This window comes from Onychostoma macrolepis, chromosome 21, assembly GCF_012432095.1.
Source record: "Onychostoma macrolepis isolate SWU-2019 chromosome 21, ASM1243209v1, whole genome shotgun sequence".
NCBI lineage: Eukaryota > Metazoa > Chordata > Actinopteri > Cypriniformes > Cyprinidae > Onychostoma > Onychostoma macrolepis.
Window position 1 is genome coordinate 11739977 of NC_081175.1, and position 25254 is coordinate 11765230.

At 36.5% G+C, this 25254-nt stretch overlaps 2 protein-coding genes across 2 annotated transcripts; both read left to right on the plus strand.

Moving 5' to 3' along the window:
• The first annotated feature begins 484 nt into the window (after window positions 1–484).
• Window positions 485–4772, plus strand: grpel2 (GrpE-like 2, mitochondrial). The gene is made up of 4 exons (XM_058759017.1): window positions 485–642; window positions 2478–2637; window positions 3530–3611; window positions 3701–4772. Exons 1-4 carry the CDS (start codon window positions 566–568, stop codon window positions 4012–4014), a joined length of 633 nt encoding a protein of 210 aa, XP_058615000.1. The 5' UTR covers window positions 485–565; the 3' UTR covers window positions 4015–4772.
• A 238-nt stretch (window positions 4773–5010) lies between these two features.
• nhp2 (NHP2 ribonucleoprotein homolog (yeast)) lies at window positions 5011–6411 on the plus strand. Its single transcript, XM_058759018.1, has 4 exons — window positions 5011–5290; window positions 5431–5500; window positions 5584–5689; window positions 5779–6411. The coding sequence occupies exons 1-4, from the start codon at window positions 5140–5142 to the stop codon at window positions 5902–5904; spliced, it is 453 nt and encodes a 150-aa protein (XP_058615001.1). The 5' UTR covers window positions 5011–5139; the 3' UTR covers window positions 5905–6411.
• Window positions 6412–25254: the final 18843 nt, after the last annotated feature.

A 25254-nucleotide genomic window follows, 5' to 3' on the forward strand; every position in this document is an offset into this window, starting at 1 on the left:
TATATAATCATCAATAATATACCAAGCGTATCTAGGGTATTCAACAGGGGGTCCATAGACCCCTGTGGGTTCATGCATGGGGGAGTTTTCATTAAAAATATAAAAATAATTCACATACTTATTTCTCAACATGAATAATGTTAAGTATTGTTTTCTTTCTTTTTTGTTAATGTTAGTAATTCTTTTTATACAAATAAAATTAACCTTTATATTAGGGGGTCTTTAAGCAGGCTGGGAGTCTAGGTGGGTGGTCCTTGCCTAAGGCACAAATGGTTTACAGCCCCCTGAAGCAGATTCCTGTTTTATAAAACAATCAAATACAGTACAGAAGAACAAAAAACCCCGTCTGAACTTACGGTTTTATAATGAAAAATATATTCTTCTTCTTTCGTTTATTGGCGAAAAATACATTTGCAGTATATGCAGGATTTTAATTCTTTGCAGAAACAGGAAGTCAAGATTCAGAGTCGTTTTAGTGAATCGACTCAGTGATTCTAAACAGTGGCTCATAGAGCAGGTCACGCGCACCCGACCACACACACGCATACAACAAGCTACTGAGGAGATGGCTCTGCGTTTTCTGTCCGTAACGAGAAGATATCCCGTCGATTTGTGCAGGTTAAAACCAAGTGCAGTCAACAGGTAAAGCCTGATTTATGGCGTTATGGGGAAAATAAGGGGTTATGTTAACTTTATCGCCATTTTAACCGTTTGAAGTGTTGTGGGGTTAGCGTCGCTGCTAACTGCCTAACGTTAACGAGTGCGTTAACGGTTTAGCGGGACTCAAACCTTAATCTAAACTATAAATGCAACCCAGACGAGTTTAAATTTGTTCAGAAACGACGAACACGTCGACCGTGGGTCGTTTGGTAGGTTACATTGTGTTTTAAAGTTGTTCAGCAAGATTGTCCATCAATCACATCTGTCAGCTTTAATATCACATCCGTGTCTAGCTTTAACGTTTCGTCTTTTCTTAGCTACGGGCTATTAAATGTAACAATACCAATACACCCTGTATTAAAACAGTATCAGATATCGTAGTAAGAACATTGGCAAGCCCTCTGGTGGATTTTCTTCTACTTGAGGGGTTGTTTAGTGTTTTCAAAACTTTACTTTCCGTTGTGTACTCTTCAATCGTACGGCTCATTTACTTTCACAACTATGTTACATGTTAAACGGACCAAACGTGTAATAATTCGTGATGATGAATGGTTTTTATTGCATTCTTGTGGATTCTCTTTGTTCGCGGCACATACCGATGTAAACGGGTTAAATGAACCCTCCTATTGTCCCAAGAAACTGTAGCCATCTGTGACCATTTGGGTCAAATTTATCCCACATTGAAAATCAAATTTAAGAGTTCTTGTTTAGGATATTGTGGGTAACCCAAATAGTTTTTATTACTTATCAAATTATTTATCTATTTAATCATAACCACAACTTGCATAAAACAAGGGAATTAATTAGCACAAAATGGTCACAATTTATCTAAAACAAGCAAACCAATGACTAAATCATTGGATTGATTAATTTGTGGCCATATCTTGTCATGTGCGACCAGACACACATTTAATTTTACACGAAAGTGTTAAAATATTGAACTAAACTGAGGCTGCAAATTATTACATGCTGAACAATTTGTGGTGGCATTACAAGTACTGTTTTAAGGGGGGAAAAATGATCCAAGTGGCTTTTTGGCTTGATCAGCCTTTATATCTATTGAATCCTACCATAAAGAACAGCAAATGTGAAGGACTAAAGCTCTGAAAATATATTTTGGGATCAAATCAGGTTTTTTTTTTTTGTACTGGTTTCATGTAGTATTAATTTGTCAATCAGATCTTTTTATGCAGAAAATGTTATAAAGAAACGTGTTACATGAGCATTGTAGCATTATGCTCAGCACAAAGCTAAATACCACAATCCTGTAAATAGTTAATCTAAATAATTAAATAAAAGTTGCTCACCTTCAGGCCATCTAGATCTAGATGAGTTTGTTTCTTCATTAGAATAGATTTGGATTTTAGTTTACCACTAGCTCACCAATAGATCCTGTGGAGTGAATGGGTGCCGTCAGAATGAGGGTCCAGACAGCTGATAAAACATAATTAAAAAACATAATAATCCACATGACTCCTGTTCATCAGGTGTGAAGCAAAAAGCTACACACAAAAAAACAATTAATCTAGAATCCACCTTTTTAACTCAACCCTTGGTTCTGGCAAAGAATCAGTCAAATATCCATAATATTGCTTTCTCCAATGTCGTCTCCTCTGAATCAGGAGTGAAATATGCACAGATTAAGCACTGTTTACATGTAAAAACAGTTTATTGGTGGATTTTGATGTGAGAGGACAAAAGGGGGTGAACTTTCATTGGAGAATGCATTTATTATGGATTATAGACTTGCATTTTGGCCAGAAGGTTTAAAGGTAAAATTAGAATTTGACAGTAGTTTTTGTTTTTCTTTCCTCCAGGTCCGTCGCAGGCCTCTTCAGCACTGCAGCAGAACATCGTAGTTCTGGTGATGACTGCCATGGTGACGATGGAGATGACAACCAAAGTCAATCTGTGACAAATGTCAGGTCCTTAAAGACGAGAGCTAGAAAACTGGAAGAGCAGGTTCACGACCTCACAGTAAGTTCACATTTGGTATCGTTTTACCCCTTGTCCGTTACCAACATGGTTCCACTGTGGGTTTCCAGCCTGTATCTGTTCTCAAACCACTTCCACTTTGCATTTCCACTGCAAAAAGGGGGGTTCTGGGCTAGAAAGATCAGTTCAACTCAAGACCTAAAAATTTGCTGGTGGGTGGAGAAATGCTGATACTGCCCATGGCATTCTTGTTGAGCAATGCAATAATGATGCACTATTTCACTCAGAGCAAATGAATGAATACCTTTTGGATTCAAATTATCTTCAAAAAGAACAGATAAGAGTACCAGCAGTTTATGCAATCTGCCAGTATGCTAGAATCACTGTGAACACCAAGTGCTGAACTGCCTGCACAAACAGCAGGACAAGTTTGTTTTTTGACTGGTTGTAGTCAGGTAAACAACACGTACCAGCATTGCATCATCATTCATTCCTCAAGCTAAGAACAGACTCTGGCTTCAGATCGTGAACCGTTCTGGTGGAAAACGGGTATTTGTAAGCTATTGTAGCTTTGTAAGAAACAAAACATTCATTGAAAACAATACAACTACACTCATTTAGAGTTTAAATATATATTTAAATGGTGTTCTGGAGTAAATGCAACATTAATAAGGGATAATTATCAACTGCTACATTGACCCGGTCAATATTTGGTCATTTTGAGAGCATTTTCAATGATCAGCTTCATTGATTTGTTGATAATGCACCATTTTTAGTGATCAAGTATACATCGTGTACACACACTTTGTAATTACAGTTTTAATTACTTTAATTGCTAAAATTAAATTATAATGGCCATTAGTTTTAATCAGTGTTTTATTTGTAACTTGGTTGTTTTTTCGTTTTTCTTATGGTAATTATTAACTTTTCGCAGGAGAGATACAAACGAGCCATAGCTGACTCGGACAATGTCAGAAAAAGAACACAGAAATTTGTTGAGGACGCCAAACTATTCGGTAACCTACTTTAATTTAGCTACACATTATAGCTGTTCACATTGCATTATTAAAGCAGCATTACATTAAACATTACGCTCCTCCTATAGGGATTCAGAGTTTCTGCCGTGACATTGTAGAGGTGGCAGACCTGTTGGAGAAGGTTGAGGAGGGAGATGGAGTGCAGCAGCTGACACGCATACAGGGACGGCTGCAGAACATCTTCACCAAGCATGGACTGAAGAAGATGAGCCCTGTGGGATCCACCTACGACCCATATCAGCATGAAATAGTCTGTCATACTCCAGCAAAGGGAGTGGAGCCCGGCACCATAGCTGTGGTGAAGCAAGATGGTTACATGCTGCATGGACGGACCATTCGCCATGCACATGTGGGTATAGCTGTGAAGATGCAGGAGCAGTGACGGTCCTCTCCTGCTTAGGTTTTTTTTTACACTCTCTCTGTTAGCATGTACGATACCATTGTTCTTACATCTCTAGACAACTACATGTTTGACTTACTCTTTGAAGTAATGTTTATTTATATGTATTTATAAATGTTTTTTTTTTCCTAACGTGTAATCTACAGATTAATCAGGCTTTTTTTGTTTTGTTTTGTTTTGAACCCCTGCTTTACAGAATGTTCAATGCCCATTTAATGTTTGGAAAGATACATTATTGTCTATTGTGTGTTAGAGACATGACATTTGTAGTGTAATAAGATTCTGCACTTTACACCCTTGTCATGGTGGTTTATGTAAGTGATTAGTAGTTTTGGAGCTTAAGGGATAAAGCAGTAATGACTTATATAAGAAAGTAACACTTTATAATAAGATTCTATATGTTTAACACTAGTTAATGAAGTAGGTATCATGAATTAACAATGAATAGCCATGTTTTCAGCATTCATCTTGATTAATGTTAATTTAAGAATATACTGTTCATTTTACTTCATATTATTTTTAACGTTAAACTAATGTTAATGCATATAATGTTATTTTAACGTTACCAGAAAGTCTGTCTGTTGTGAAATGTGCCAAGTAAGTGTTATAGGCCACCAGCACCCAAAATAAATGCTAAAAGATGTCTCTTTTTGAGGGGAGAAATGCACATAAGATATACATGTATCCAAAGTGGAATTGAACAATGTTATTTGGGAGATAAAATGAACATACAAAAAGTATTTTTGTTTGTAATAGTTTGCCTTGATTTTTTTTTTTTTTTGTAGCTGAGAAGAAAAACTGTAAGCTATTTTCCTTTAAACTAAGGTTTTTGCAGATGTATTCTTTGTAAATGTTGCAGACGATTAGTTTTGAGTGTATGTGTGCGAATCAGATGTTTTGACAATAAAATCTCATCATTTGTTCATTCTGTGCACTAGGGGTCAGTGTTTACAAATGTTACTCTCAGTACGTGCCGCGAAATACTGCAGTGTGTGTGAAAAAAAACACCGGAAGAACGCTCAGAGTCGCTGCACGTGTGTTGTCCAGCAACAGAAAAATCACCCTTAAGTTAAACTCTCAAGTTTGTTTCACATATTGCAGCGAAACATGACAAAGGTAAAGAAGGAGAAGACCGTCGAAGAGGAGACCGGGGGAACAGAGAAATCCTATCAGGAATTAATAGCTAATGTAAACCCAATCGCAAACCCGCTTGCGTCGCGTAAACTTAGCAAAAAGCTCTACAAGTGCGTCAAAAAAGGTACAAATGTTAAACTTTTTTCTTTACGCTATAGCACTTTTGAATCTGAATAAACTGTATTAAATATGGCTGTGTATAGTTTATCGTTAAAGAGACAGCCACGTGGTAACGTTATTCATGTCCTTCATTATTTTCCATAGCGGCTAAAATCAAACAAATCCGACGAGGAGTGAAAGAGGTACAAAAGTTTATCAACAAAGGAGAGAAGGGGTAAGGCGAGGTTTCTTTTCCTCGTGTTTCAGTATCATTCACTCCACAGTTATCTTTATTTTAACAAATTTTCTATCATGTAGTATTGTGGTGTTTGCTGGAGACACTCTTCCCATCGAAGTGTATTGCCACTTACCAATCATGTGTGAAGACAGAAACCTGCCCTATGCTTATGTGCCATCTAAAGTTGTAAGTTCATCAGAACGCTGTACGATATTTCTAAATCAAATACAGTACAGAGTTACAATACTCATGTGTTTGTTTTCCTCTCTTTGCAGGATTTGGGCTCATCAGCTGGATCGAAGCGTCCCACCTGTGTTATCATGGTCAAACCACATGATGAATATAAAGAAGCCTATGATGAGTGTCTGGAGGAAGTCACTTCTCTGCCCAAACCAATTTGAGGACACTTGAATGTTTTTATTTTTTAATTATCAGATCAAAATAGAATGGAGTGACTTTGCTTGGTGTTCATGTTCACCAGTGCATCCGTCATTTAGAGACTGAAACCAGTTCTGGATTCTTTGCGGACTTCATTTGCAGAAAGAAGTACAAATGTATGATAGCAGTTAATGTGATTTGTGTAAAGTTCATGTCACTGGACAGTGGATGGAGCTGTTGTTTAGTCTGTTGTGTTTCTCAATGCTTGACACTCTTGGTCTCTGTTATGCTTGGTGTATTGATTGGTTTGCTTTTTTTGTTTTTCGTAACTGCTTTGGAGCAGTAGACCCCAGAGAGCTCCAAGAGATGTCAAAATAAACTTTTTCTCTTTTTTGTGCTATCTCACATTATCTGGTTTCTTTGGTCTTGATTTAACTGGTTTTGCCATTTCTGTTTATAAAATCTGGCATGTTTAATTTGAAAAAGCAGTGCTATGAATTTGGAAAAATAAAAAAATCATCAAAATAGAATGCCATGCATATGCGTTCTGAGAGTTACTGGCCTTATACGTACATTAAAAGTCACATTAAAATGTGTATGTGTGCATATATTTATAGAGAGAGACAGATTTGATATGAAAAAATATAGAAAATAAAACAAGATATGGAAACATTAAGATGCATTAAAAAATTGCAAACTGGTAGACTAATGTGTAACAGTAATGCTTTGTTTTGGATGACATGGCACTAATGCATATTTCATCTATTTATCCTAAATGTACATATTATGGCTACTTTGTATTGTAGAGGCATTGTTTTCCTCTTATAAAAACTAGAATAATCTGCCCATAAAGTAGTACATAAAGTTGGCTGTATGATGGATTGAAACAAAGTTTGGCAAACAAATGTAAAAGAAGCTCTACATAACAGTGGTTTTACCAACAGTCCACATGGTGGCAGTATTGTCCTTCCAGAAACTCCTTCCATTCGAGGTTACTTCTAGTAACCCCCAACCCCTTTACACACTCATCACTGAAGTTCATTGTTTGTATGCTCTATATTGTATCGAGACATGATAGATATCCCTCATCATGCTCATACAGGTGCATCTCAATAAATTAGAATGTCATGGAAAAGTTCATTTATTTCAGTAATTCAACTCAAATTGTGAAACTCGTGTATTAAATAAATTCAATGCATACAGACTGAAGTAGTTTAAGTCTTTGGTTCTTTTAATTGTGATGATTTTGGCTCACATTTAACAAAAACCCACCAATTCACTATCTCAACAAATTAGAATACTTCATAAAACCAATAAAAAAAAATTGTTGGCCTTCTAGAAAGTATGTTCATTTACTGTATATGTACTCAATACTTGGTAGGGGCTCCTTTTGCTTTAATTACTGCCTCAATTCGGCGTGGCATGGAGGTGATCAGTTTGTGGCACTGCTGAGGTGGAATGGAAGCCCAGGTTTCTTTGACAGTGGCCTTCAGCTCATCTGCATTTTTTGGTCTCTTGTTTCTCATTTTCCTCTTGACAATACCCCATAGATTCTCTATGGGGTTCAGGTCTGGTGAGTTTGCTGGCCAATCAAGCACACCAACACCATGGTCATTTAACCAACTATTGGTGCTTTTGGCAGTGTGGGCAGGTGCCAAATCCTGCTGGAAAATGAAATCAGCATCATCAGCAGAAGGAAGCATGAAGTGCTCCAAAATTTCTTGGTAAACGGGTGCAGTGACTGGTTTTCAAAAAACACAATGGACCAACACCAGCAGATGACATTGCACCCCAAATCATCACAGACTGTGGAAACTTAACACTGGACTTCAAGCATCTTGGGCTATGAGCTTCTCCACCCTTCCTCCAGACTCTAGGACCTTGGTTTCTAAATGAAATACAAAACTTGCTCTCATCTGAAAAGAGGACTTTGGACCACTGGGCAACAGTCCAGTTCTTCTTCTCCTTAGCCCAGGTAAGACGCCTCTGACGTTGTCTGTGGTTCAGGAGTGGCTTAACAAGAGGAATACGACAACTGTAGCCAAATTCCTTGACACGTCTGTGTGTGGTGGTTCTTGATGCCTTGACCCCAGCCTCAGTCCATTCCTTGTGAAGTTCACCCAAATTCTTGAATCGATTTTGCTTGACAATCCTCATAAGGCTGCGGTTCTCTCGGTTGGTTGTGCATCTTTTTCTTCCACACTTTTTCCTTCCACTCAACTTTCTGTTAACATGCTTGGATACAGCACTCTGTGAACAGCCAGATTCTTTGGCAATGAATGTTTATGGCTTACCCTCCTTGTGAAGGGTGTCAATGATTGTCTTCTGGACAACTGTCAGATCAGCAGTCTTCCCCATGATTGTGTAGCCTAGTGAACCAAACTGAGAGACCATTTTGAAGGCTCAGGAAACCTTTGCAGGTGTTTTGAGTTGATTAGCTGATTGGCATGTCACCATATTCTAATTTGTTGAGATAGTGAATTGGTGGGTTTTTGTTAAATGTGAGCCAAAATCAACACAATTAAAAGAACCAAAGACTTAAACTACTTCAGTCTGTGTGCATTGAATTTATTTAATACACGAGTTGAATTACTGAAATAAATGAACTTTTCCACGACATTCTAATTTATTGAGATGCACCTGTATATTTACTTAAAGCTCCTGACTGTAATAGAATATGAACATAAGTAGAGTAGGGCGTCTTTGTTTGGTGAAGCAACACAGTGTGTGTTAGGTGTTGAAACTGATAAACAGACTTGTCTCTCGTCTCTCTAGGCCCAGATTCCTGGTGCTCGTTCAGGTTGTGTTGACATCTTAAATATTTAATACTGAAATGCTCTTAGTCCCATGATGTTTGTTGTTTTTTGGCACATATTACTCCCAAATCATGTATAAAAGCACAAGAGAGGGGTTTTAGTCCCTCAGTTTGTCAAAACCTGAGAACTGGATGGTGCTTCAGACTACTGCCACTGCTTCCATGATAAAGACATATAAAAACACCAAGCATGGAAGACATGGATAATACAGCTTCTTCTGCTTCACATTTCGTCATTGTATTGGATTATACATGTTTTTCTTGTCTTTTGAGCGACCAGGAGCACAGTTAGTCCACCAGGTCTGAGGAGGTACTTGGAGGAACGTATGTGCTGGAAGAACAACAATGATGAACAATTCAGATTTTTGTCTTTCAAAGCCATTGTAGAAAATGCAAATGAATTCTGATTGGATTTTTAGAAATGTTTGGTGTTTTGGTGCCTGAGATACACACTGATGTTTATCAAAATTGTGTAATCGGACACAGGCATTGGCTACTGAACTGCATATTCGTTCTTAATGGATAAAGATCTTGGCGGCAAAGAAACTGCATTAATGCATAGAGAAAAAATATGACAAGGACATGCATATGTCCTTCCTGTGTGCCACATTCCAGGCCACGTGTTTGCCTATTTACTCCCAACAGCGGGACTGGGTCTGACGTAAGTCACCTGTGTCCAGGGGGATGGTGACACAGCCAGTGCCATGAGTTTACCAAACAAGCTTTAAAGTTCAGCCATGTTTTAGTATACACACTTCAAAGTGTGGCCAGTGTTTAATATGGGCGCTGGAGGATAAACAACCCAAAGGAATGGAAAAATAAATTTGAGTAATTAATTCTTTTAGTTACAGAGATGTGATATTGTTTGCCTGCATTGTAACACCACCAGTTAGGGGTTCTTGCTAAGGTAAGCATCACTATTGCTGTCTGAACAAACCCTAAGGCATAAGTATTCAACTTCAGCACAAAACTCATTGTATAACGGGCACAAATGATTCCTCAAGTCATGTGAGGAGAGGTGAGCTGTTTCATTTCTATGTGATCATATTTACAATTTTCATGCAGTGGACAGTTTTTTTTTTTTTGAATTTGAGCCATATCTAAGCAGAATATCATTGAGACTTTAGATTTATAACACATAGCTGAAAAACAAAACAAAACAAAAAACTGAATGCCACTGAAACTTTAAAACAAACAAAAATGTCATTGAGATTATAGATTTGTAGCACAATCAGAATCAGGTTAAATCAGGGTATCTTCCGTTCATTCGTTTTTTAATTTAATATTAAAAACAGAAAAATAAGAAAACGGTTCCTTTTTTTTTGTTTTTCAATTTTTCAAAAAAACTAAAAAACATGAATTATGCTTGATTTTCTGTTTTTCTGTTCAGGACTAGAAAATGAATAAACAGCTTGAATTGTTTATCTCTCGGAATAAAACGGCCCTTTCCGATGATTGGTCAACTAAACATTAAACCGTGCTGTCATTAGTTCTTCCGCAGTTCTGCGCAGCAGAAAACAGTCCTGCTGCTACAGTTGTATAATTTGTAACACGTTTAATGCAACTTTCATCACTTTCTCATCAAACAACCAGACTAACAAATGGCTAACGGCTAACATTACTCCTAAAATATAACAATGAAAACCAATTAAAATAAAAATAGAATAATAAACCGTATACTACACTGATATGAAATAATGTCATATCTTTACATATCTATATCATTTCAACTTCATCTCTTGTCCAAGGCCGCACCAGCTCCAGAGTCCAGCCCAAATACGACGGCCACTCCGCAGTCTAGCCCGCCGGCCTCTCCAAAGTCAAGTTCGCTGGCCACCGCTCGCTCAAGCCTGCCGGCCTCTTTGATGTCAAGCCCGCCGGCTGCTCCTGAGTCAAGTTCACCGGCCGCCCCGAAGTCAAGCCTGGCAGTCATTTCCCTTCTCCTCAGCCCAAAAGAGGAGATTGCGGAGGAAGAGACTGTCGGCTCCAGCCCCAGAGCCCACTCCTCCCGAGCGCCCTCAAGCGCCCTGGAGGCCTCCCGTGTCTCCGTCTTGGACCAGACTCCAGGGTGCCCACCGGGGGGAGGTAATGTCAGGGAGTCTATGTCACCAGTCACCAGCTCTGCACTCCATGTCCCAGAATCCTCCCCGGCCCACACCTGTTCTCAGTCACAATCACCATCAACTTCTAATCACCCGCACCTGCTGTCTTCAATCAAGTCACCTATTTGAGCACGTTCCTTTCAGTCACTGTCACCGTTCACATCCCTGAACTCTAACCAGACTCTCTACGTGTACTTGCCTGTGTTTACTCACCTCAGATGCTCCTGTTCTCCACCGATCCCGTTCCTCCACGATCCTCCTACGGCGAAACAAGGATCAAGTTACCGCAAGCTAAGCCGTTCAGAAACTGTCTCAGTGTCATACTCTCCTCTCGACTGCTCCTGCTTCTTCCCGGCTCATCAGTCAACAAATACCCCTGTTTGATCACTTACTGTATCTCTGTGTCCCTTGTCTGTGTCTTGACAAAAACAAACAAACAAAGAACAGAATATCATTGAGACTTTAAAAGTGGAACACCCCGCTGGAAGAACGAAACAAGACTAAACAAAAAACAAAACATCATTAAGATTTTAGATTTGGAGCACTCTGCTGGAAAACAAAACAAAACAAAAATAAAAACTGTTTTAATTGATCTTCATTAACTGGTTTTAGAGGAATTTTAGGCACTCGTCAGCTGGACAGGTTGAAAGACCAGCTTAAACCACATAGCAACCAAACAAAACACCCTAGCAACCACATGGTAATGTGCTAAAACCCACTACGAACAACTTAGCAAGCCATAGCAGCAGCCTTGCAACTTCCCACAACACAACAGCATTGTATAGGTACATTTTGCACAATGGAAATTCAGTTATACATAAAGATGTTCGCACCATTATGTATTTAGTTCTAGATTTTTAGGTTAATTTAACACTTGTTCTAATGTCAAGCTATTACACAGCACAGAAAAAAGGCACTGTGATTTTAGGCCTCGTATGAGACAGCAATAACTGAAAGACGGAGAAAACCAAAGTACAGTTGGTTTTCTTCCATACCCTTGTCTATCATTTCTTTTTGTCTTTATCTCCCAAATCTCCTCACATATTCTTTTTCTTTTTTTTTTCTTCTATCCTTTCTCTGTTGACATGTTTAACGTACGAAGTTGGCTGTTTGAGATGGAAATGCAGGAGGATGCAGGTCCCGGCTCATCTACTTTTCTCAGTATCTTAGAAATGTCTTTTCCAGGGCTTGGCACTGTCCTTGCACATGTTTAGGGTATCAACAATGCACCTGCCGCCTGCCGTCCCCTCTCGAACACCAGCACGCGCCGCCATGACACCCCCCCACCTCTCACCCAGTTCACCCTGCTTCACCCTGCCAGCTATAACCGGTTCACATCTTATATCATTTTTATAAATCAACACATCGGACTCATGCTGTGTGTACAACTGTAGCATTACTGGAAATCTAGTTCAGCGCATGTTCTTGTGTGGCCCATCTTTCCTTCCCCTCTCTCTAAAGTCTGGGACAGTTTCTATTCCAGACAGGTGCTGGTGATAAAGCAGGTGTAGCAGGAGATTTACTGATTTCATCGTATTCTGTTGAGCAATAATTCTGAGCCTGGGGCATGAGGCAGGTAAACCCTCCGACTGTCTGCACCCGCTGACTCCTTCCACCGAGGAGAGACAGACAAGAGTAATGCCCCACCGCAGAGAGAGAGGAGAAACTTCATACATTTTCCTGTCTTGGGATAGAAATTCCATTTCCAATTCCATTTCCTTTCAATTATGTTGAATATTTAGTTTCCAAATGAAATTCTATTTACACTACCTTTCAAAATTTTGGGATTGTTAAGATTTGTCTCTGACACTGCTTAAAGTTGCATTCATTTATTAAAAATAAAGTACAATCAGCAATATTATGAAATATTTTCTATTGTAATATTTTGTGATGGCAAAGCCTATTTTGCATCAGGAATTCAGAAATCTAACATGCTGATTTGAATGCTATAGAATCATTTCTTCATTGAGAACATTTTTTGTGGAAACCATGTCTTTACTGTTACTTTTGATCAGTTTGTAGAATATTAATGAAAGCATTAATTTCTTTAAAAAAATGTAAATGTAACTTTTGAACAGTAGTGTATAAGTTTTAACTTATACATTTTAATATACAGTATTAATTATATAAAAGAAATATTTTAAAAATACAATACAAACATTATATTATATTATAAATTAAAACATACATTTCCAACATATTTAATATACATTGTATTAATATGTTATGTTACATATATGTAGAATTTGAAACGGAGTTTTCATTATTATTAACTTTTATTTATATATTATGTAACAAAATTATATGTAATTAATTTACATAATACTGTAAAATATTAACATTTATTTCTCTAGAAACCATGTCTCTGTCACTAAGTTGAATATTAATGAAAGTATTCTATTTAAAATTATTAAAAAAAAGAAAAGATTCAAATTTTACTAAGCCCAATCATTTGAACAGTGTATAATCAGTATACATTTTAATATGCAGAAATTGTATTATATTATATTTACATAATAAATACAGATTTAATAGAAATTATATTATGTATGTTATGTAGAATTTGATATGGAGTTTTAATTTAAATTTAAATTTATATATTATGTAACAAAAGTATATATAATTAATATACATAATATGTAAACTATTAAAATGTATTTAAAAATCATAATGTGTGTTTTAGTTTTATATTTAATAGATTTTATATATCATTTTAATATGTTTAGTAGTATTAAAAGAAAAAGAAAAAGAAAAAATATATAAAAAATAATATTTTGCGATACTAAAGTGACTTTATTATGTTTATTCAAAAGTTAACATCAAATATCTCAGAGACCTTTCAAGTAAAAAAGATTGGTCATATGGGTTTTGTGAAAAAGGTCTAACTGCTCAGTTTAAGACATAGTGGTTTTGTAGAACACTATTAAAGGGTTATCTGTCACGCTTAATTGCTCATTGTAGAGGCCAAAATATGTAGATGAAAATAGAAGAGAGATGGACATATAATAGAAAGATCAGAGGGCAGTGAATTATAATGCTTGAGCGATCCGAAGCGTATCGTTTTGAGCACCAAGATGTCACGTCAGGCTTAAGACCACCAACTCTTTAAGATCTTCATAAAAAGCAGCAGCTTGACCTCCATTTGCATAACAGTGACATTTTTGCTCGTGTTCCAAAGCCTTTGTTTGCGTGAGTGTGTGTGTGTGTGAGTGTGTGTGTGCATATATCGGGTTATTGGGGTGTCAGTGTGCCATCAGGACAGCCTTGGGGCGACCGGGGGCTTGTTAGGGCATGTTCTCCACCTCTGACAGCTTTGCAGTTCATAAACTCCTGTCAGCCCTGTCATCCAATTCACACTTGAGTGCACCATCCACGCCCATTTGGAGATCAGCACTCAAATCTAACGGGTCGAACAAGAGAAAGCCACCAGTGACAAACGAGAAATCACAAGTGACAAGCATCTATGTGACACGTGCAGAAGCTCCCTGTACGATACAGAATGTCCCAAGAGCGATGGAAAACAAATTCATGTCATTCTATTTCAATATTCTTTATAAAACTTTCAAGCCACTCCTCTCATAAATGAGTGGAGTTTTATGGAAATACTTCACACAGACATGCAAAGCGCAGCTCCCCTCTTTTAAATATTAAACGGCATGACTTTCATAGAGTTTTATGGTTTTGGAAGTTAGGCAAATGGCGCACGGCCAGCCGTGTTGGTGGTGCCTGCCAATGACAGATGGGTAGAGAAAGTGATGCTCTGATTTATCACACTCTTACGTCTGTAGCCACAGGCTTTAACAGAAGACCCCAGTCCTCCATTAGGAGGGAAAAACAGCATTAACGGATGTAGATGCATGCCTGAGATCCAGTTTAGCTGTAACTCCAGGTTCTTGATGTACTTTATGACTTGAAGATCTGAAAATATGGAAATGAGATGTTTGCATGTCCACCTGCACAGACTTGCAAAGACCCCAGTTAGGAATCATTTGGACTGGTGTTTGAAAATAATAAGTTTCTCTGGCCTTCCCCAACACATATTCCAGTGTGACAGTTGGCAGATCTGAATAATAATCCTTGCGCTTCAACAGAGTGATTTTGCATAATTCTTCCTGCCTGATTTTTCTGATTGCGATGTTTGGGTGTGAATATTTATTGATAGTGAGACAAATCTGTTGACACTCGGTAAACCTAATCCTCTGGCCAGACGATGACAAGCCGGGATTCTGTCGCCAAAAGCGTCTGAAGGTGTGAGAGTTTGTGTTGTTTTCATACCCGGCCTCTCTCAGGCGTCCTGAAGGAAACCCGTGGGACTGGTGCTTGTCTATAGGGGTAGAGAGCTGAGTTATAGGGGTCCGACAAGCAATCAACGAAAATGAGGCATGCTGGGGCAGGACATGTGCCACAGTCAGAAAGGTTTGTTCATATCTAATGTAATCTAGGACTGATGTTCAATTCACTGCCTACACAATGATCTGAGCTAAGAAAGAGCTCTCTGGATAGTTTTGCTTGCACTTTTCCTTCCTTGAATGTTCTTGGGACTGACCACAGCTTTCGAAGATGTATTTTAGTTTTACGTTAAATTCGCATGTAATGATGGCTTGTTCCTCATTTTAGAAACCTTTATACTGCTAAATGGTTCTTGCATTTAAGAAAACAGTGTAAAAAATTTACTTAGAGGCACTGCTCAGGTTTTGCTCTGAAATAATATTATTTGCAAAGAATAAAAAATAATATTCATATTATTTTATGAATGTTTATGGTATAAATCCGATGAAAATTAACAATATAAATGAAAATTATTGTGTCTTGATAAATAGTTATTGTTCGTTTGATTGATTAATTAACGTATAAAATGCGAAAATAAAAAAGCTACCATGAAACTTGATTTATTACATATCTTCTCTGCAAAAATAAGACAACAACAAGACAACATGAAGGAAATTCTTCAAAAGCGAGAATGGTGATTGCATTTGTGCCATAAGGCTACAGTTATGAAATAAATGAATGAATGCAGTTAACTATTTATTTTTAATATGTACATGTTATTTGAATATTTAACTTATTTAAGATTTAATTTTGTTTTTGTGCTTTTTCATTTTTTATTGAACTTTTAAAAAATATTTGTATTATTTAATATAATCTTGCACAAATGCCATGTGTATTGTCTCTTTTAAAAGAATTTCCTTCGGGTTGTCTTCTTAGGCAGGAGTTCAGTAAAGCCAGACAGACAATTAAGATCATAATTCCCCATTCCTGATTTCATTCCAGCACCAATTTTCCTTCCATATTTACATGCAAATTGCCACTGTAATTATTGTATAGGAGAATCTGGAATACTAGCCATGTCAGACAAAGTTTATATCTGTGAGAACTGCCAATCTTTATACTAAATCAAGCACACACACACACACACACACACACACACACACACACACACACTGCACAGTGTCCTTAGGCAACGCATGCATTGGTTTGCAGTGACACGTGAAAACTGTCAGGGTGAATGTAACAGTTTTGCTCAGACATGAGCTGTAACTGAATTTTGAAGTGTGCTCATCAATAAACATGACATTTACCAAGAATTACTGGGGGGTTTCTGCGATTTTGCTCAGAATAAAAAAACAACAAACAACCGTGTAGATGTTACAGAAACCATTTCAGATAATGAACGAGCAATAGAAACCAGAAAAGCTCACTGAATATGTACAGCCCTACCCCACATTCATTCACAAATAGCCCAGTTAAAACACTGAATACCATAATGTGACTTAGATGTACTCAGAAATATGAATAATGTAAAATAATGAAATTATATAATCTTAATCATGTTTTTTTTGTTTTAAAGTGATTTAATTCTTATTATTTTATTTAATTATGTATACTGTTCAAATATTTTTTGGGGGTCAGTAATTTTTTTTGAAAGACATTTATACTTTTATTCAGCAAGGATGCACTACACTGATCAAAAGTGACAGTAAAAACATTTTATAATTTTACAAAACAGTCTATTTGATTTAATGAAATTCTATCCATTTCTATTAATCAAAGAATTCACAGTTCCCGCAAAGATATTTAGCAGCACAACCTTTTTATCTTTTTTTTTAACATTGATAATAAAATAAAATGTTTCTTGAAAAAAAATCAGCATATTAAAATGATTTCTGAAGGGTCATGTAACACTGAAATTCAGCTTTAGATTTTAAAATATATTAAAATAACTACAAGTAAAATAAATACAGCCTTGGTGAGCCCAGAAACATTAAAAATCTCAAAGCATTAAATATCTTTTTTTTAATTGTTATTTTTAAATGATTAAATCTTGATTACATGCATTTTTTGTATGTGTGTGTGCGTGTGTGTATATATATATATATATATATATATATATCTGCAGAACGTGCAGAATGTTCACTTTCACTTTTCACTGTTGTCGTATTTTACATTGACCATAAGCATCTCCTCAGAAACATCTGCTCAGATGCAACAGGTTTTCTCCACACCTGCACTTGACGGGGCCATGGGGCGTCTTTACAGTTTTTTTCAACTGCTTACACACAAAATCTTTACTTGTCACACAATTTCTGAAACCTGACACTCAAACAGCAGAACCACACACCAAATCTGCAAAACCATACGCTAATTTTTGGCCTTTGACTCAGTTTTCAATTTCATAAAACACTTTTTGCAAAACACAACACACAGTTCTCTATGTAACACACAAATATCTAACAGGAAGTATCTTGATTTCCTTTGTCAAACACAACCAATCAAAATGCCACACTAATTAATCAGTGCCTCACACTAACTCCTCACATTGCTTTACTTAACACCAACCAATCATGGCTTTAAAATAGGCCTATAAATAGGCCAAAGGTCAAGTTATAGGTTTTGAACAATGGATGCAAACAGAGTAAGGGGAGTTGGAGGGAAAGCCAGAGGACGAGGCAGAGTTCGAGTTAGAGGAGGAGGAGTTCAAAGAGGACACGTCGGACAGGGAAGAGGAGGAGGACAAAGACCAGGAACAAGAAGAGTGGTCTCTGATGAGATTAGAGCTACTATCATTGATCATGTGATCAACCATGGTCTAACAATGAGAGAGGCTGGACAGAGAGTCCAGCCTAATTTGAGTCGATTTACAGTGGCGGGTATAATTCGAACCTTTAGAAATGATAGCAGGTATGTAACTGTATTGTATGTGTTCTAATGTACACATAATAGCTATTTCAGCATAACATACGGTATATTTTAGCACCCATGCATCCATTTACTGTAGTGCACTGCATAATTGGTCACAGTCTGGTGGGTTATCATACTGTACAACAGCACAGCTCAATGTAAGAAGACATTCTGACTATATTGTAGAAAATAGTATGCATTATGTTACAGTTTATGGCACACACTCACACTATTCTTGAATCTTCTACAGAGTAGCAAGGTGAAGGGTTCATGGTGGCTATTGTGATTTTGGTTTTGGCCAATAATGCTATAAGAATTTGTGAAATATGCAATCATATCCTTAAAGATGCCACAATTTTTGCTAACGTAAATGCTGTGAGTCCCTCAACAATACATCGTGTCCTCCAGAGAAATCAGCTGAGAACGAAACAGCTGTATAAGGTCCCATTTGAAAGGAACTGTGACAGAGTCAAGAAGTCAAGCTATTGGGTTGTGCATATACTGATCTACATGTTATTTTGTCTTTTACAGAGAATTTTGGAGATGGATGCCCATGCTATCATCCATGAATACATTTATGTGGATGAGGTGGGCTTCAATCTCAGCAAAACCAGAAGAAGGGGGAGAAATGTCATTGTCAATGTCCCTGGACAACGTGTGCTGCAATTACACAGAATGGTGTCCTGCACCATCATGCCAGACTTGGCCCCTATAACACTGATCACATTATACGTTTTCTGGATGCTGTTCATGATATGCTTGTTCAAGGTCTGCAGAATGAAGACCAGGCAAGATATGTCAACATCTGGCATAATGCCAGCTTTCATCGTGCCTATCAGGTCCAAAACTGGTTTGTTACTCATCCCCATTTTTCTGTTGTCTATCTGCCTTCATATTCACCATTTCTAAACCCTATAGAGGAATTTTTCTCCACATGGCGCTGGAAAGTGTATGATCGTCATTCCTATGTCAACATGACACTTCTCCAGGCAATGGAGGAGGCATGTGGAGACATTGATGCTGCCGCCGTCCAAGGTTGGATACGCCATACAAGGAGGTTCTTTCCATGGTGTCTGGCAAGAGAGAATATAGCATGTGACGTGGATGAAGTATTGTGGCTGGACCCAGCCCGGAGGAGGGATTGAGCATGTTTGTTTTTGTGAAAAGTGGGGACATCCCATAGGCGTAATGGTTTTTATACTGTACAAACTGTATGTGCTATTGCCCTACACCAACCCTACACCTAAACCTACACCTTACAGGAAACTTTGTGCTATTTCAGATTTTCAATACAGTCCATTCTGTGTGATTTATAAGAGTTTTGAAAAGTGGGGACATGGGGTAATGTCCTGAAAAGTCACCTTATCCTTGTAATACCTATGTCATACCCTTGTCATTATACAAATTTATGTCCTCATTTGTCACAAAAACGCACACACACACACACACACAAAATTATGTTTGGATTCTGTCCAACTACACACTGTTGTATTTCTTTTCTTTTCTCTAGTACTGTATTCACAACCACAAATGCTTACAGTAAAAAAAAAATTGTTTGGTTTCAATCTTGCTTTCGTGTTTACTGTGAATTTTTCAAAGTCTCTCTGACAATTAATTTCGATCTTGTACAGAAATGTCCATAGGAGCTCATGAAAGAAGAGCTTTAGGTTTTGAATTGCTGTGTATATATGACATATCCAAAAATATATTATGATGGCAAAAGTGTTTGCAACGTAAGACAGATCATGTTTGCTTTTGATATGTGTTTATGATGTTTTGAATGCAGTGTGTCATTTTGCAAGAGATGTGAGGCATTTTGTGTGTGCAATTCTTGGATTTGTGTGCTAAGTTTTGAAAAAAAGAGGTAAAGTTTAGAAAATGTGTGTAAGCAGTTGAAAAAAACTGTAATCAAGTCCCCATCTATCTCCCCATCTGGCCTTGTGTTTACAAACAACACTGGCCCATTGATGTGGCATGTGTCAGTAAACAGAAGGCACACTTACAGCATCGTTGGACAAGAGACAGCTCATCGGATCTCAAAAGCCACCTCAACAAAGCCAGACAGCACTGGAGCTATTGTGTGTGTGAATGGAGATGAAGGAACGTGTGTATGAAGGGAGGGCGAGGTCTCTAAGGTCTAGAGAAGTGTGTGAGTGTGTGTGTCTGTGTGTGTATGAACGGCACATGCCAGGTTTATCAGCCAATCTGTGATGACCTGGTGATCATGAGGTCTCTGTTGTCATGCACAGACGCCAGGACTGAGATCTTAACATTACTTTAAGTGGATTTAAATGAGTGAGGCGGCACAGTTTCACTAACAGACTGCAATCATTAGCATAATATTTGCAAGAAATCTAATTCCATCAAACACTTCAAAAAGTTTCAGTTGAATGATGAAAAGCTCACAGTGTTTATTATTGACTTACTAAAAATATAAAGCATTTCAAATGGCCCAGCAAACAAAATTTAGCATATGGTTCCCATTTGGTTTTTTATTTATTTATTTTACCAAATCAGCATTTTAAAATGACTCATGTGAAGGATCATGTGACACTGAAGACTGATTTTATTTATACATTTTAATAATTAATAAATAATTTTAATAATAAATCAATTTTATTGATTTATTATTTCATTTATTTATTTTTAAATTAATTTATTTATTTAGTTTGTTTGTTTACCAAATCAGCATATTAAAATGACTCATGTGACACTGAAAACTGAAGTAATGGCTGCTAAAAATTCAGCTTTGCCATCACAGGAATAAATATCAACCACAAAATAAATGAATGAATGAATAAATAAATAAATAAATAAATAAATAAATAAATAAATAAAATACATTTTATTTATTTATTTATTTATTTATTTAGTTAGTTAGTTAATAAATTTGTTAGTTAATTAGTGGTTGATTTTTTTGGGGTACTAAACAGTGTTCCAGAAACTTTCTCTGTAGGTTTTGTAACAGAAGCTAAATTTTCCAGAACATTTCAGGAACAACCTAAAGTGATCGTATATAGAATGTTCTTTAATGGTTATTTTTAGGTTTTATTTAATACCCAAACATTTACAACATTCTTTGAACCAAAGAACCCTTTAAACCCTCATAACCCTCACAAAATGTTAAACAAACATCAGTGAAATTTGTATTGGTTTACTGAGCTCTAAGCAACATAAACAGAGCATTTTTTTACAGTATCACATATACATTAGGCCACAGGCATGAATCCAATTTAGATGAGAGCAGGAGACAGCAGCTGAGGCACCTGGCTATAAACACTCGGCACACTCTCTGTGTTGTGAGATTCAATCGATTAGATCAAAGTGACACATCTAAATGTAGAGTCAATTTGTTGTGAGGAGACAGTGAATCGTGTGTTTTGACAATAAACACTTGAGGAATCGAGAGCTGGAGGGAGGGAGGGACTCTGGATGTTACAGGCAGAGATGATTGTCATATCAGTATATCAGCTCTGACTGGGCTGACTGTCTTACTGTTGTCATGCACTGCTGCTGGGCCGTAAATCTTCACCATTCACCCTGGTAAAACAGGGCATTTACTCCAGCAGGCAGCATCATTAGGGTTCATTATTAGACATACACATAACGTAAAATGTCATTTAAATAGAAATACATTTCAAACTCCTAATGTTATAGACTTGTGTCCTGCTGCATGCAGAAACTCATTCATTCTTCAAAATGATTGTTTTCCACCTTACATTGAATCTGAACTGGTTTAGACTAGCTGAATAAATGTAACGAAAAGTAGAAAAAAGTTTTTCCCCCATTTTAATAAAAGCAAAGTTGAGGTTTCATAATCTGTATATGTATTCATTCCTTCATTCATTCACATTTTTATACAAATAGTAAAAACTGCTTCAGTTTTGCATTTTTCTAACTTATTTTCATTACAAACTATATGATTAGCATAACAAATTGATTCAAAAGTTAATTAGAAAAATAAACAGTATTAACATGGATTTCAGAATGAGTTCAATGGAAGCAAGAATTTCTGATCTTGTTGTACCAATGTGGCCTAACTATTTATGTAGGCTTTTATTTTATTTTATTTAGCAGTGCATTAATTTTATTTTATTTTATTTTATTTTATTTTATTTTATTTTATTTTATTTTATTTTATTTTATTTTATTTTATTTTATTTTATTTTATTTTATTTTATTTTATTTTATTTTATTTTATTTTATTTTATTTTATTTTATTTTATTAGTAAAATGCTTTATTGAGCATTTTTAACTTAATGTGTTTTTTTAAATTACAAATTGTATTATCAGCACATCAATTTAAGTGAATAGTTAATTACAAAAATAAGCCAAAACATTAACATGGATATTTAGAATGAACTAAATGGAAACAAGAATATCTGAACTTTTGTACAAATGTAAGAAGGCATTTTATCTTTACATATACAGTAAAGCTTTACAATTTAAGCAGTTATTTATTCATTTTATTTTATTTAGTTATATATATATATATATATATATATATTTATTTTATTTTATTTTCTATACTAGCTTTATACTAGTAACAATCTATTCGGCATTTTATAAACTTAATGTGTTTTTCCATTACACATTGTATTATCAGCTCAAGTTAATTAGAAAAATAACTACAAATTGATATATGAACATGAATTTTAGAATCTGTTGCAAAGGAAGCAAGAACATCTGATTTGTTTGCACAAACAACCCTTTTCAAACACCACAAATGAACTTCTTTGATTAGTGACCAAGAAGTAGAGCAGAATCTTCAGTAGAACTTACATTTGTCAAACACTTTTACATTTTTCATCAAATTTGATTAAGTCCCAGATTTTTTAAGACATTTAACCCCTCTGTATTGTGTAGAGCAAGGTGGGAGGAGGGATCCGGTTTAGGGAACTGAAAGGTGAAACCCTGTTGAAACCAGTGAATAGCAGCTGACTCACTCCTTCTCTAATCTGAAGGAATGATCTTCCTATTTTACATCAGTGCTTTATTTTCCACCTTACCTACAGATTCCTTATCCAAATGAGATGGTGGAAGCCGTACACGAGGCAGTTTGCCTGCGTTCGTTCGGTCAGAGGGAGAGGGGCTGAGAGACGATTCCCACAGGAGGAATTAGCATTTCTCTGCTTATTTGACTTCTTTCATGCCCACCAAGGACAGAATACTTATGTAAACCAACTGGTCCAAATGATCAGCTTGCTGAATCGGCCTTTTTAATTTACTATTCAAATTTCCTTTCTTTTTACAGTATCTGCACTCCCAAGTTTTGACACGCAATCATAAAAGAACCACCAAGCAGCATGTCACATATTCTATTAGGATCTGTATCCTACTATTCAGTGAATGCCAATCAGCAGATTCACTCCCTGAGGGAACAAACGAGTTAGGTATATTGCACGATATAATGTACAGTAAACTATAGGCTATGTCACAATACACCGCTACAGTCCCATTCAAATCAGTCCTGCTGGCAGTACAAATTCAGCTCAATTTTAACATTGGCGCTTATGCCATAATGTTGGCTACCACAAAAATGAATTTCCACTTGTCACTCATTTATGTAAAAAAAGACACTGTAATGGAAGTGGAAGTGAATGAGGCCAACCTTTAAATGTTAAAATGCTCAATGTTTCAATAATACAGCCACAAGGCATAATTAATATGCATGATAACGTGATTTAACAACATTTAAAAATCGCAAAACTCTAAAACGACTCTAAAAATGGCAATAGTTTTGCAGCTCAAATAAACTGTAGCAAGTTGTAAATAAAGTTTGAGTATGTTGTACAAGAAAAAACAACATTTTAGTCAGTTCTACAAGATGTCATGTTTAATTCAGTGTTACTTGCCATATCTTTGTAACTGTGAAATTTACTTGCAATTTCTGAATGAAGATGACAATTCATTTTTTCTGTTATACAGTGCTTTTATAAAATTATAAGCTTCACGTTTCTCCTTTTAAATTCTCCATAGGCCCCCATTTCTTTCAATGGAAAAATAAATAAATACAAATAAAATAAATACTATGGAAGTCATTGGCTATCCTCAACTGTTTGCTTATCAAAATCCTTCAGAATATCTTATCATACAGGTTTGGAAAAAGTGGAGGGTGAGTAAATGATGACAGAATTTTCATTTTTGGGAGAACTATCCCTTTAACTTTTATTGAGCCCGGAATATTTTATTGAGGTCTTTTCGCATGTTACCAGATATGTGTAGAATGTTAATAATAGAATGTTACATTACAGCTCGGCTGATTCCAAAGAAAGATCTGTAGTCTTGCGAGGAATATCGTCTTTCATCTGAGTAGCTGTTTGCAACCAAAGACTTTGAGACCCTGAGGAACAAGTTTTTGTTTCATATATCTTTTTTTTTTTTTTGTCCCTCTGGCTGTCAAACCAGTCTTTTCCTCTCGATTAGGGTTTGTTGTTTAACGGTTCCTTCAGCTGTGTTCCCTCCCACCTTTCTTTTACTGTGGGTCAGTGGCTGTAATGACAGACTGCAGGTAGTGTTGACAACTGAAGTGACAATTACATATTGGTCTCATTAGGCTTGAAGTGTTCTTGGCGTTTCACACATTAGGCATTTGAGTTTATTGTCCCTTTCGCAGTCTTTTCTCCTGCCTGACCTCCTCTTTAGTGTGACGGGGCTTAAGTCAGCCAAAAGCGCTGATAATTACGACTTCTAATGATGGCTGTTTCTTCTCGTGTTTAAGGCATGTTGTTTAACGGTTTCTTTGGTATCTTCCTTCGCACGTCTCCTTTCGTGTGGGATGGATCACTGACTCTATTGGCAGAGAGCAGGTATTCTGTCACTTTAACTGAGGCACAAGTGTTGACGTTCATATGTTGATAAGCACTGAATGATAAATCTGATTGAAATATGGGTGAAAGTTTTGTGATGCACTCTTAATAATAAAGGTTCCAAAAGGGGGTTTTCACAGCGATGCCATAGAAAAAAAAAACAGGTTTGGTTCCGCAAAGAACCTTTCAGTGAACAGTTCTTAAAATAACAATTTTTTTTCTCAGTGTGAAGAACATTTGAATAATCTAAAGAACCTTTTTTTCGCTGTAAATAACCTTTTGTGGAATGAAAAAGTTCAATGGATGGTAAAGGTTCTTTGTTGGACCATTGATGCCATTTTTAAGAGTGGGTTGCATCTCCGCGAACATTCATCAAATGCATTTGGTTTTAATTGTGCTTTCAAGTTGTTTTAAATGAGTACATATGACTTGTACAGTGCTTCAGTCTTTCATTCATAGTGGACAATT